The sequence below is a fragment of the Ylistrum balloti genome, unplaced genomic scaffold (genome assembly GCF_031769215.1).
Source record: "Ylistrum balloti isolate Yb309-2 unplaced genomic scaffold, AGI_CSIRO_Ybal_v1 Utg370510, whole genome shotgun sequence".
Classification (NCBI taxonomy): domain Eukaryota; kingdom Metazoa; phylum Mollusca; class Bivalvia; order Pectinida; family Pectinidae; genus Ylistrum; species Ylistrum balloti.
The window spans coordinates 782,900-798,535 of NW_026782329.1; the positions used below are offsets into that span (position 1 = coordinate 782,900).

Below are 15,636 nucleotides of genomic sequence, written 5' to 3' on the forward strand. Positions count from 1 at the left end.
AAGTAAAGGACAGAGGTACCGACATAGTATTTAAATAAAGGACAGAGGTACCGACATAGTATTGAAGTAAAGGACAGAGGTACCGACATAGTATTGAAGTAAAGGACAGAGATACCGACATAGTATTTAAATAAAGGACAGAGGTACCGACATAGTATTGAAGTAAAGGACAGAGGTACCGACATAGTATTGGAGTAAAGGACAGAGGTACCGACATAGTATTGAAGTAAAGGACAGAGATACCGACATAGTATTGAAGTAAAGGACAGGTGTACCGACATAGTATTGAAGTAGAGGACAGAGGTAACGACATAGTATTGGAGTAAAGGACAGAGGTACCGGTATAGTATTTAAATAAAGGACAGAGGTAACGACATAGTATTGAAGTAAAGGACAGAGATACCGACATAGTATTGAAGTAAAGGACAGAGGCACCGGTATAGTATTGAAGTAAATGACAGGTGTACCGACATAGTATTGAAGTAAAGGACAGAGGTAACGACATAGTATTGAAGTAAAGGACAGAGGTACCGACATAGTATTGAAGTAAAGGACAGAGATACCGACATAGTATTGAAGTAGAGGACAGAGGTCCCGACATAGTATTGAAGTAAAGGACAGAGGTACCGACATAGTATTGAAGTAAAGGACAGAGGCACCGGTATAGTATTGAAGTAAAGGACAGGTGTACCGACATAGTATTGAAGTAAAGGACAGAGGTACCGACATAGTATTGAAGTAAAGGACAGAGGTACCGACATAGTATTGAAGTAAAGGACAGAGGCACCGGTATAGTATTGAAGTAAAGGACAGGTGTACCGACATAGTATTGAAGTAAAGGACAGGTGTACCGACATAGTATTGAAGTAAAGGACAGAGGTACCGACATAGTATTGAAGTAAAGGACAGAGGCACCGGTATAGTATTGAAGTAAAGGACAGGTGTACCGACATAGTATTGAAGTAAAGAACAGGTGTACCGACATAGTATTGAAGTAAAGGACAGAGGCACCGGTATAGTATTGAAGTAAAGGACAGGTGTACCGACATAGTATTGAAATAAAGGACAGAGGTCCCGACATAGTATTGAAGTAAAGGACAGAGGTACCGACATAGTATTGAAGTAAAGGACAGAGGCACCGGTATAGTATTGAAGTAAAGGACAGGTGTACCGACATAGTATTGAAGTAAAGGACAGAGATACCGACATAGTATTGAAGTAAAGGACAGAGGTACCGGTATAGTATTGAAGTAAAGCACAGGTGTACCGACATAGTATTGAAGTAAAGGACAGAGTTACCGACATAGTATTGAAGTAAAGAACAGAGATACCGACATAGTATTGAAGTAAAGGACAGAGGTACCGACATAGTATTGAAGTAAAGAACAGAGATACCGACATAGTATTGAAGTAAAGGACAGGTGTACCGACATAGTATTGAAGTAAAGGACAGAGGTACCGACATAGTATTGAAGTAAAGGACAGAGGTACCGACATAGTATTGAAGTAAAGGACAGAGGCACCGGTATAGTATTGAAGTAAAGGACAGGTGTACCGACATAGTATTGAAGTAAAGGACAGAGATACCGACATAGTATTGAAGTAAAGGACAGAGGTACCGGTATAGTATTGAAGTAAAGCACAGGTGTACCGACATAGTATTGAAGTAAAGCACAGGTGTACCGACATAGTATTGAAGTAAAGCACAGAGGTACCGACATAGTATTGAAGTAAAGGACAGAGGTACCGACATAGTATTGAAGTAAAGCACAGGTGTACCGACATAGTATTGAAGTAAATGCCAGAGGTACCGGTATAGTATTGAAGTAAAGGACAGAGGTAACGACATAGTATTGAAGTAAAGGACAGGTGTACCGACATAGTATTGAAGTAAAGCACAGGTGTACCGACATAGTATTGAAGTAAAGCACAGGTGTACCGACATAGTATTGAAGTAAAGGACAGAGGTACCGACATAGTATTGAAGTAAAGGACAGAGGTCCCGACATAGTATTTATATAATGGAAGGACATGTTGGAGGACTTGGTTGATGTATCGCACGTCATTGAGGTTTTTTGTTTCCAGGACAACTATGGGAGATTTTACTCCATGGGAGATGCCTCCCCATACCATTACACAAGCCCCACTGAATCTATCGCTTTCAACATTCAGTAGATATAATTTTGATCGAAGTTTACAAACTTCAGTGCTAAACAGAGTGGGGGGAGTGTCCAGATCACCACACAGATGCCGGGGCTATATGAGGGCCAATCAAGAGAGAAAATCACTGAATGTACTATTGAATAGGCTGAAAGGATTGTTGATAATTCTAGAACCATTGTTACCTACAAGAGTTAATACACTCATTCTTCTAGAATATTGATAGTTGAGCTCAATATTGTTGTAGCTACCAGTTCCAACGGCTCGTCATGTTTCAGTCCGAGAGAATCTTCGTTTTGATAGTAAATTTACACACCTGATGATCAAGTGTTATTTATGAATGACCTTTGACATAGTAGCATGCTTTCGAACAAACATCTTTGTGAAAGCGACGACCAAATTGTTAGATTTCGTCATTTTTCCATGCGTTTGATTTTGGGCAAGTGTTGTAATACTTACAATCGATTCACAAAATTATGGCACTTGTTGAGAAAAATCGGTAAGATTATTAGCTTCAAACTAACACTGGTAGACACTTTTGTGTCTATCGCAATTCACTGTTTTGATCGGAAATAGCTTAATTCATTACGTGACCTTTCGGAACCTATTTTGAATCTGACTCTTTGTTATGATTCCTAAAATTTCCCATATCGCGCATGAGCAAGGACATTGTTTACACTCTCAATGATAACGATATGAAATGCAAATCTAACCATTTTGTCCCTTTCGGAATTTAATTCACTTATCCTTTCATATCATAAGCATTTCCAAGATATTTAATGTTTCTAAATTCAGATAAAACGTTGTCATCTGTACAGTGTAACTAATCTTTCTTATTTTTTTTTTTTTTTTTACATTCGATTTTCTGTCCAAAAGCGCTATCAATGTCCGATAACATACATTTGATTTTAGGTATCCATGTTAGGGTGACTTCCCCTTAAGTAGACGTGAACTCCATGAATTATCGTATGATATAATAATTGTGTTAAACACTATCGGTACACTGTCCTTACATTGTAATTAAGATATTCCCTTAATTACAGTATCATTTAAAGTACAGATAACACGTAAGCTTGATGTTATCTTTTCCATTATATTGTCTATAATAATTCGACTACACGTGTGATTCAGATTATAAACAGGTACCTGACCTTTTTTGAAACTATCACATATGAAAAATTCAAAGTAATGGAATTATGGGGCTAGTGAACCTCCCTGTCTAAACGATGAAACAGCGGTATGATGAGGTTAAATTCGCTATTTGGATCTACCATACCTAATTCGAAATTTGTAGTAAATGGTATTTTACACTTGTTTGTTATGTATACAATCTTCGACATTGTAGACGGTATACACTCATCACACTAAAATACGCCATAGGGTAACTAATACTATAGATACATCATAGACATTGAGCACGCCAAACCAAAATGTTAGCATAACACTGACAAAGCAACTTGTTTTCCCCCTCGGTTTGGGAATTTTGCATCTTCTGATAAAATTTCATGGCAAAATAATGTGAACTTTATTAGAAAATTTATCTATAGTAACTGTTTAAGTAAATTTTACCAAACATGCAGAAATAAACTGGATTTTTGGCTTAAAATAAGACCTATATTTTGTGTAAAGTGCTTTCAAATGTCTTTACATACAGGAGCGTCTTTTCTTACAAAAAAAACGCATTATATTTCGATTAAACTTAATCAGGTGTAAAATGCATTAACGAATGGAAAAATTATTATTTTGTTAAAATAATACTTCAATTTTGCAATAGCGTGCAACGATTACTATGACGTATCTAAAGTGTATGGCATAGATCATCCTTTGGCAAAGTCTAGGGACATCCGGTAGATACTGTTAGTGGACCTTCAGTCCCTGAAATATGCTGTAACCTGCATTCTACGTTTTACTTAATTCGTATACTGGCACGCTTCCGAATATACACATGTATTTGACGTTCTTCTAAAGATACATGAAAATTACGAAATTTACTGAATTATGAGACTGGTGCATCCCATCTGCATTTTGTCATTTTTTAGGATCATTTTAGTTTTTCTTCAGTCTCCTCCTGTGTTTAACATTTAGGCCCTTAGCATCACTGATGAGTCCTAGAAGGACGAAACAGCAATAAGATGCAGTTTAATCCATTATTTGGCTCCACTGTATCTAAAACGTTATTTAGTGGTGTTATTTACTTGTTTGTCATTCAGAACCTAACAACTGTAAGTCTAACAATATGGTTAGTTGTTTGGTAATTTTTTTAATAAAACTACGAAATAATCTTATAACTTTGACTTCATATATCAAAATCAAGATAGATTTCGGAAGAAGTGTTCACCATTCAGCATTTTTCTCTGGAAATCAGTAGTAAGTCTTAACGATATGTTGAAAACGAAGATTTACCGTGTTTTTATTACGTTCGAAAAGGCGTTCCCGTAACATATGGCGAAATGATTTGTGGAGTAAAAATATTGTAAAATCAAATAAATGGTAAGATATTCTCATTTGTATACAATATGTGCAGGCATTAAGTCTAATATATTATTTGATGGTCTGAGTTCAGCTTCCGTTGTTTGTCCATAACGATTTCCACCAGGGCAAATTTGACCCCATTTTTATTTAGAAAGACACAGGTTGTGTAAATTTACATTTAAAAAAACTTATTTTTAATAATTATTGGAATTAGAAGCTATCGGGACAGAATATGTACACTTAGCCAACAAATAGGAGGTAAATTTTATTATCTGCTAAATGAACATAGAAAATGTTTCAATAACTATTACTACATAAGACTAAATGAAAATAAGTTTTAAAAAATTCAGCCATGTTGAAACCATTAAATATCTATAAGTTTTTCAAAATCATTTTTGGTAATAGTTAATCTCCGTGATATGACTTGAAATGAAGTAACGACATCATTTACAATAATGGTATGATTTTACATGATATATGAAATCGTGTAATAGGGTTCTCCATACCTTATATGGTTAAAGGAAATTAATTAATTAAAATCTGAGAAAAAAATAACACATAGCCAATATAGTTATTTAAAGTTACTGAACTTTTGTTATCCTATTAAATAGTATGAAAAAATGTTTGATAACAAATAATTCAAATGATGTTTAGATATATAATTTTTAAATAGCTTTTTAAACTTTCAAAATTGAATGATGCAAGTAGTAACCGTTGTGGAGAACAACGAAGGTGAGTTTTACAGGTAAATTTACCTGTTGGAACTGACCATACATTATACAGTATAACTGTAATACGTACCAAAACGAACTGACCTGTTGGTAAATAAAAAAAAAGTTTTAACATTTATTTAGAACATAGATTTTGCTACATGTATATCAAAGTATACATTAAAGAAAATATCCATAGCCTTGCTCGAATACATCGTTGATTTAACACCTAATTGTATTTATAGATACCTATGTCAATGTGTGTACCTTTCCATGTCTTGGTTATTTTAATTGTATACGAGTTCCATGATGTCAGTATACATATTCATGTTAAATATATACAACATTAACCGACAGAACATGCTGAAATGTGTAACGACTATTAGTTTCGTGTCACTGAAGTATTTCCTGTGCGTTGACACAACAAAGGAGGATGGACGTTGACTACCCGTTGAATAATCAAGGTGTGCTATTTATAGAACTGCGAAGATCGATCTGACGTGTATCGATTTTAGCATGGTATAGTTACTGTGGGTATGCGACCGGATCGGGGAAATCCCACACAAGGTCGCCATGACGGAGAGTCTACCCTTAACTCACATGTGACGTTATAGAAACGCTAAGATGGGGTCTGGGGGAAGCAAGACAGTGCCCCCGAAAAGGCCCGAGGATAATAGGTATGTGTGCAAATTTGTGTCTCGAGTATATATCGCATTGTGGGTTCATGTTATATGTATTTAGATTCGGCGTGTACCTTGTCAGAAGTATAAACATTGACAGATCAGTTTACTCAACAAGCAACAGACACACCGTTACAGTTAGTGTACGGATTGTAGAACTGTGTGTATGGTCGAGACACGACGTATATTTGTATGTTATGAAGTAACAATTGTCACTGAGAACACACATGTATTTTATATATAAGCATGACATCACCTATCATAACCAATATGATTCCATGCAGCGTTACTAGAAGTATAGGACAGGCCGGACTGAACACATCCTAACTTACCTTTAAAATTCTTTAGTATACACTGAAAAGAGAATGATTATTTTGTACAGGTAATCTGTAGATTTCAGACGCGTGTTGGGTACAAATCCATCTTCATATGTCTATCTTTGAGCAGATATTTTCTTTGGTTTGTTCCATTCTCGTTGGAATCAATACACGTTTACGATTAAGTCAATTATCATAGAAGCAATATATCTGTCCGGTATTTCGTAATCTATTTCAAATAAGTATTTTCTATTTATTTACTCAACTCTTTGTCATAGAAAACAGTCATATCTTCACTGTAATTGATCATGTGTTCATCAAACATTAAAGTAAGCCATTCAACGTTGAATAATTAGAGACGAATTTAGGTTTAATTCATAGCAATTACCACATGCAATGTGAATACATTTAAATCATATTTACTGATCTCTATAAATACTGTACGACACTACGTAAATCCTGTTCTTACAACACAGTATTTTATAGTGTAACAAAACAGAATATTGTTACCGAATGCCATGTGTCTATACAAACATATGTTTATTGTGGTGTACAATATTTACCCGTATATCAATTATCCATAAAGTCTGTCGTCGTTTTTTCTAAACAATGACATCTATTCACTACCCGTAATAGTGTTACATTTCTTAACACAGCAAAAACAGCTTTATACTACCTATCCCTGTTAACAGTCAGATCAAAAACACGTCCTACCGATAAAAGGTTAAAGTGGGAGTAGAGCTATATCTAACCTCCGTGCAATTTGGTATTTTGTACGGCAGGGTGAGGTTCCGTAGATCTAATGTACGAATATATTGGTGTCAGTAGGGTAGGGTTTGGTGGGTCTACTGTACAGATATATTGGTGTCGGTAGGGTAAGGTTTGGTGGGTCTACTGTACAGATATATTGGTGTAGTAAGGGTAATGTTTGGTGGGTCTACTGTACAGATATATTGGTGTCGGTAGGGTAAGGTTTGGTGGGTCTGCTGTACAGATATATTGGTGTAGGTAGGGTAATGTTTGTTTGATCTACTGTACAGATATATTGGTGTTGTAGGGTAAGGTTTGGTGGGTCTACTGTACAGATATATTGGTGTCGGTAGGGTAAGGTTTGGTGGGTCTACTGTACAGATATATTGGTGTCAGATATATTGGTGTACTACTGTACAGATATATTGGTGTCGGTAGGGTAAGGTTTGGTGGGTCTACTGTACAGTATATATTGGATATATTGTCGGTAGGGTAAGGTTTGGTGGGTCTACTGTACAGATATATTGGTGTCGGTAGGGTAAGGTTTGGTGGGTCTACTGTACAGATATATTGGTGTCGGTAGGGTAAGGTTTGGTGGGTCTACTGTACAGTAATATTGATGTCGGTAGGGTAAGGTTTGGTGGGTCTACAGTACAGATATATTGGTGTCGGTAGGGTAAGGTTTGGTGGGTCTACTGTGCAGATATATTGGTGTCGGTAGGGTAAGGTTTGGTGGGTCTTCTGTACAGTAATATTGATGTCGGTAGTGTAAGGTTTGGTGGGTCTACTGTACAGATATATTGGTGTCGGTAGGGTAAGGTTTGGTAGGTCTACTGTACAGATATATTGGTGTTGGTAGTGTTAAGGTTTGGTGGGTCTACTGTACAGATATATTGGTGTCGGTAGGGTAAGGTTTGGTGGGTCTACTGTACAGATATATTGGTGTCGGTAGGGTAAGGTTTGGTGGGTCTACTGTACAGATATATTGGTGTCGGTAGGGTAAGGTTTGATGGGTCTACTATACAGTAATATTGGTGTAGGTAGGGTAGGTTTGATGGGTCTACTGTACAGATATATTGGTGTAGGTAGGGTAGGTTTGATGGGTCTACTGTACAGTAATATTGGTGTAGGTAGGGTAGGTTTGATGGGTCTACTGTACAGTAATATTGGTGTAGGTAGGGTAGGTTTGATGGGTCTACTGTACAGATATATTGGTGTCGGTAGGGTAGGTTTGATGGGTCTACTGTACAGATATATTGGTGTAGGTAGGGTAGGTTTGATGGGTCTACTGTACAGTAATATTGGTATCGGTAGTGTAAGGTTTGGTGGGTCTACTGTACAGATATATTGGTGTCGGTAGTGTAAGGTTTGATGGGTCTACTGTACAGATATATTGGTGTCGGTAGTGTTAAGGTTTGGTGGGTCTACTGTACAGATATATTGGTGTCGGTAGGGTAAGGTTTGATGGGTCTACTGTACAGTAATATTGGTGTCGGTAGTGTTAAGGTTTGGTGGGTCTACTGTACAGATATATTGGTGTTGGTAGGGTTAGGTTTGATGTGTCTACTGTACAGATATATTGGTGTAGGTAGGGTAGGTTTGATGTGTCTACTGTACAGATATATTGGTGTTGGTAGTGTTAAGGTTTGGTGGGTCTACTGTACAGATATATTGGTGTCGGTAGGGTAGGTTTGATGGGTCTACTGTACAGATATATTGGTGTAGGTAGGGTAGGTTTGATGGGTCTACTGTACAGATATATTGGTGTTAGTAGGGTAGGTTTGATGGGTCTACTGTACAGATATATTGGTGTTAGTAGGGTAGGTTTGATGGGTCTACTGTACAGATATATTGGTGTTAGTAGGGTAGGTTTGATGGGTCTACTGTACAGATATATTGGTGTAGGTAGGGTAGGTTTGATGGGTCTACTGTACAGATATATTGGTGTTGGTAGTGTTAAGGTTTGATGGGTCTACTGTACAGATATATTGGTGTTAGTAGGGTAGGTTTGATGGGTCTACTGTACAGATATATTGGTGTAGGTAGGGTAGGTTTGATGGGTCTACTGTACAGATATATTGGTGTTGGTAGGGTAGGTTTGATGGGTCTACTGTACAGTAATATTGGTGTTGGTAGGGTAGGTTTGATGGGTCTACTGTACAGTAATATTGGTGTAGGTAGGGTAGGTTTGATGGGTCTACTGTACAGATATATTGGTGTTAGTAGGGTAGGTTTGATGGGTCTACTGTACAGATATATTGGTGTTAGTAGGGTAGGTTTGATGGGTCTACTGTACAGATATATTGGTGTAGGTAGGGTTAGGTTTGGTGGGGCTACTGTACAGTAATATTGGTGTCGGTAGTGTTAAGGTTTGGTGGGTCTACTGTACAGATATATTGGTGTTGGTAGGGTAGGTTTGATGTGTCTACTGTACAGATATATTGGTGTAGGTAGGGTAGGTTTGATGGGTCTACTGTACAGTAATATTGGTGTTGGTAGGGTTAGGTTTGGTCGTTATTATGGTGTTGGTAGTGTTAAGGTTTGGTGGGTCTACTGTACAGATATATTGGTGTTGGTAGGGTAGGTTTGATGTGTCTACTGTACAGATATATTGGTGTTGGTAGGGTAGGTTTGATGGGTCTACTGTACAGTAATATTGGTGTTGGTAGGGTTAGGTTTGGTCGTTATTATGGTGTTGGTAGTGTTAAGGTTTGGTGGGTCTACTGTACAGATATATTGGTGTTGGTAGGGTAGGTTTGATGTGTCTACTGTACAGATATATTGGTGTTGGTAGGGTAGGTTTGATGGGTCTACTGTACAGTAATATTGGTGTTGGTAGGGTTAGGTTTGGTCGTTATTATGGTGTTGGTAGTGTTAAGGTTTGATGGGTCTACTGTACAGTAATATTGGTGTTGGTAGGGTTAGGTTTGGTCGTTATTATGGTGTTGGTAGTGTTAAGGTTTGGTGGGTCTACTGTACAGATATATTGGTGTTGGTAGGGTTAGGTTTGGTCGTTATTATGGTGTTGGTAGTGTTAAGGTTTGATGTGTCTACTGTACAGTAATATTGGTGTTGGTAGGTTAGGTTTGGTCGTTATTATGGTGTTGGTAGTGTTAAGGTTTGGTCGTTATTATGGTGTTGGTAGTGTTAAGGTTTGGTGGGTCTACTGTACAGATATATTGGTGTAGGTAGGGTAGGTTTGATGGGTCTACTGTACAGATATATTGGTGTTGGTAGGGTTAGGTTTGGTCGTTATTATGGTGTTGGTAGTGTTAAGGTTAGCTTATAAATCTACTATTATCTGAATTTTAATTAGTGAAGAGTTTTACATTCATATAACATATGTGAAGATCTTGTTGAATATTTACGCACGAACTAACTCTGTCCCGCACCGATAATCACAGCTTCAACCACTCTATTGTGAGCATTAGATAGCCCTATTTAGTTTAAATCGTACCTACATAATGAAATGGAGGCACATTGTGCTAAATGTTAAGTGGTTTTAAAACCTTAGTTTGTCATGCCCACAAGCCAACAACAAGTTTATAACGTGATCTCGTCGAGACCTATCTCAATTAAAACCACAAAGAAACCAAAAAGTCAGCAGACTTTGGTTACTTACAACCAGAAATAAGCAGGATTTATCTACTACTATAATACTATCGATATTACTTGAATGAAAGTACATTTAGTATTTTTGATTTACTTGAAACGATTCCAGCCCGATAACTACCCCTGATTTACGAACGATTAGCGATTACATTTCTATACAGTGTTTTTAATCATAACGTATATAGCCCCCAATAGTGTTTCGAGGTAAAAACAGCGAATAAAGTCCCTGATAGCGCTTTCTGGTTCACTCTTATCAAATAAAGCCCCTAGTAGCGTTTCCTGCTACACTCGTAAAGAATTAAGCCCCTGATAGCGTTTCCCGGTACTCTCATAACGAATTAAGCCTCTGTTTGCGTTTCCCGGTACTCTCATAACGAATTAAGCCCCTGGTAGCGTTTCCCGGTACTCTCATAACGAATTAAGCCTCTGTTTGCGTTTCCCGGTACTCTCATAACGAATTAAGCCTCTGTTTGCGTTTCCCGGTACTCTCATAACGAATTAAGCCTCTGTTTGCGTTTCCCGGTACTCTCATAACGAATTAAGCCTCTGTTTGCGTTTCCCGGTACTCTCATAACGAATTAAGTCCCTGATAGCGTTTCCCGGTGCTCTCATAACGAATTAAGCCTCTGTTTGCGTTTCCCGGTACTCTCATAACGAAATAAGCCTCTGTTTGCGTTTCCCGGTACTCTCATAACGAATTAAGTCCCTGATAGCGTTTCCCGGTACTCTCATAACGAATTAAGTCCTTGATAGCGTTTCCCGGTACTCTCATAACGAATTAAGCCTCTGTTTGCGTTTCCCGGTACTCTCATAACGAATTAAGCCTCTGTTTGCGTTTCCCGGTACACTCCGATTGAAGAAAGCTACTGATAGCGGTTCCTGGTACACTTTTAAAGAATTAAGCTCCTGATAGCGTTATCTGATCACCTATAAATATTTAAGCCCCGATAGCGTTCCTGGTTCACTCCTATTAAATAAAGCCCCCGATAGCGTTTCCTGGTTCACTCCTATTAAATAAACCCTGATAGCGTTTCCTGGTTCACTCCTATTAAATAAACCCCTGATAGCGTTTCCTGGTTCACTCCTATTAAATAAACCCCTGATAGCGTTTCCTGGTTCACTCCTATTAAATAAACCCCTGATAGCGTTTCCTGGTTCACTCCTATTAAATAAACCCCTGATAGCGTTTCCTGGTTCACTCCTATTAAATAAACCCCTGATAGCGTTTCCTGGTTCACTCCTATTAAATAAACCCCTGATAGCGTTTCCTGGTTCACTCCTATTAAATAAACCCCTGATAGCGTTTCCTGGTTCACTCCTATTAAATAAACCCCTGATAGCGTTTCCTGGTTCACTCCTATTAAATAAAAACCCCTATTAAATAAACCCCCGATAGCGTTCCTGGTTCACTCCTATTAAATAAACCCCTGATAGCGTTTCCTGGTTCACTCCTATTAAATAAACCCCTGATAGCGTTTCCTGGTTCACTCCTATTAAATAAACCCCTGATAGCGTTTCCTGGTTCACTCCTATTAAATAAACCCCTGATAGCGTTTCCTGGTTCACTCCTATTAAATAAACCCCTGATAGCGTTTCCTGGTTCACTCCTATTAAATAAACCCCTGATAGCGTTTCCTGGTTCACTCCTATTAAATAAACCCCTGATAGCGTTTCCTGGTTCACTCCTATTAAATAAACCCCTGATAGCGTTTCCTGGTTCACTCCTATTAAATAAACCCCTGATAGCGTTTCCTGGTTCACTCCTATTAAATAAACCCCTGATAGCGTTTCCTGGTTCACTCCTATTAAATAAACCCCTGATAGCGTTTCCTGGTTCACTCCTATTAAATAAACCCCTGATAGCGTTTCCTGGTTCACTCCTATTAAATAAACCCCCGATAGCGTTTCCTGGTTCACTCCTATTAAATAAACCCCCGATAGCGTTCCTGGTTCACTCCTATTAAATAAACCCCTGATAGCGTTTCCTGGTTCACTCCTATTAAATAAACCCCTGATAGCGTTTCCTGGTTCACTCCTATTAAATAAACCCCTGATAGCGTTTCCTGGTTCACTCCTATTAAATAAACCCCTGATAGCGTTTCCTGGTTCACTCCTATTAAATAAACCCCTGATAGCGTTTCCTAGTTAACCTGTAACAATCTGGTACTCTCATAACAAAAAGAACTGTAACCGTGTTCTGAGCTGAAAGAGATCATCAAAGTTGCTTTTATCATACAATGCCGCCCTAAAGTAGTACATGTTATAGGAAATATTAGATAGACTTTGAAAACGAAGTAAGCCAACTGATGTTTAATATAGCGTGTTTATTAAATGACCACAAAATTAATCAGTTTTGGACTAATTATAGACAAACATTTTAACGTAGATCCTATATGTTTACACTTTATAATCATGACAATTCAATATAGATGAGGATTTTTACCTTTTTTTTCAGAGTTCCAACAAACGGATCGTCAACGCTTGCACAGAATAAAACTTCCTTGTCTAAAACAGGCATCAAAGCTGGTCCAACTAATACCTCATCAACCACCGACTCCAAACCAAAAACTGACTCAAAAACAAACAAGGACTCATCAACCACTGACTCCAAACCAAAAACTGACTCAAAAACAAACAATGACTCGACCAAAACTGACAACAAAACACCTGTTAACAACAAAACTGTGGCGGCTACATCGCCAGAATCAGTGGAAACTAAAACCAAAAAATCAGTTTCTAAATCGAAATCTGAACAACTATTTCAACGTGGTGTGAGTAAAACCATGATGAAAATGTCGAGAGAGAAAACCATCCCTCGTGTAAGTCTGAGTAAAACAGGGACAAGTCCGATACTTACCGGTAACATCAACACGGACATCCCTTCCACCAGTAAAATCGTGCGGATATTTACCAGCAGTACATTTACAGGTAAGTAAAATTAAACGTTTGTATAGCTACGTAGATCAATTGACACAAACACATGTAAAATTATACTTTATAGACAGATTTATGACCCGGAAGTGAACTGTTTTGCTTCCTTTTGCCTTCAAGAAATGTTGCAATTAGTTAACCGAGGACAATTTTAAAACAATACTTATTCTTCAATGATTGATTGCCGTCTAATAGTTTTATTTTTCTTATATGTATTTTGATAATGATATTGCCTGAAGCTAGATACTTGAAGACAAACTGCCATACATATATATACTGCTGATTAGTTTTATCATATTAATACAAAGATACTATGCACGAGAGAAACACTTGGATGAGAGAGGCGTATCCCGCACTACGTTCCTACTGCCAGACCCGGGGGTATGAATTCCAGGTTGTTGACATGAGATGGGGAATACGAGACGATGCGGCCGACGATCATACGACCTTTGACCTGTGTATGACCGAACTACGGCTGTGCCAACAACTCTCCACAGGACCAAACTTCATAGTGAGTCAAGAACGTTGTATTATTCAATCATCAGGGATTGGTGTTGTTTTATCTGCACCGTTTCGATATTTTCGCTTAGCAAAAATCTGTCCATAATCTAGATTCTGTCGCCGTAAGAAAATGTAAAAAATTGTTTAGTAGCTATGTGGAAATCCCTATTTGCAGAAAGAGAATTTAAATGCTTACATACCAGTTTGATATTGGGTACGGGTTTTCCTTGTTATTGATGATATTTTATTTTCTCTGTCATAATGATAGTAAATCTATTCAATAATGGTGTTAAAAAGTTTGTGTACATTGTGTTTATAATCCGATATTCTCACCAAAACGTACAGACAACTTTGCCGACATGTTGTCTTTATGTACACTGCTTTTTACATGCATGTATTAGGATTTGATTTCATTCAAGGTTGATATTAAATTAGATACGACATTATACCAGAAACAATGTTCTAATCCTGAAAGTATCACGAAGGCAAACAGAAACCTTCGCTTATTGAAGGTAACATCCGGTGGTATACATTTTATACGAGTAAGGTATGTGGTCGTTGTACCTCAGCGTTGCTGGAATTTGGTTAAAAATAGGCTTCCTTCGTTGTAACTTATCATTTATGTTCTATTGGCTGTGTTCTTGCAATTTCACGCGAATGTTTTATATTTAATACTAGTGTTTTACATTTACACTAGTATTTTATATTTTACACGAGTGTTTTACATTTTATACGAGTGTTTTACATTTTACACGAGTGTTTTACATTTTGCACGAGTGTTTTACATTTTACACGAGTGTTTTACATTTTACACGAGTGTTTTACATTTACACTAGTATTTTATATTTTACACGAGCGTTTTACATTTTACATGAGTGTTTTACATTTTGCACGAGTGTTTTACATTTTACATGAGTGTTTTACATTTTACACGAGTGTTTTACATTTACACTAGTATTTTATATTTTACACGAGTGTTTTACATTTTATACGAGTGTTATATCTACATGAGTGTTTTACATTTTACACGATCGTTTTACATTTAACACTAGTGTTTTACATTTTACACGAGTGTTTTACATTTTATACGAGTGTTTTATATTTACATACGAGTGTTTTAGTGTTTTACATTTGACACGATCGTTTTACATTTAACACTAGTGTTTTACATTTTACACGAGTGTTTTACATTTTATACGAGTGTTATATCTACATGAGTGTTTTACATTTTACACGATCGTTTTACATTTAACACTAGTGTTTTACATTTTACACGAGTGTTATATCTACATGAGTGTTTTACTTTTTACACGATCGTTTTACATTTACACCAATGTTTTACATTTACACGAGTGTTTTATATTTTACACGAGTGTTTTACAATTAACACGATTTTTTTTACATTTTACACGAGTGTTTTACATTTAACACTAGTGTTTTACATTTTACACGAGTGTTATATCTACATGAGTGTTTTACATTTGACACGAGCGTTTTACATTT

At 37.2% G+C, this 15,636-nt stretch overlaps 1 protein-coding gene across 1 annotated transcript in view; it reads left to right on the plus strand.

Moving 5' to 3' along the window:
- Positions 1 to 5,966: 5,966 nt before the first annotated feature.
- LOC132555677 (NACHT domain- and WD repeat-containing protein 1-like) overlaps positions 5,967 to 15,636 on the plus strand; it is a 29,321-nt gene continuing 19,651 nt past the window's right edge. Inside the window, exons 1-3 of the mRNA XM_060220031.1 lie at positions 5,967 to 6,019; positions 13,157 to 13,629; positions 13,941 to 14,143. Of these exons, the coding sequence (XP_060076014.1) occupies positions 5,967 to 6,019; positions 13,157 to 13,629; positions 13,941 to 14,143 (729 nt within the window). The remainder of the gene's footprint in view (positions 6,020 to 13,156; positions 13,630 to 13,940; positions 14,144 to 15,636) is intronic.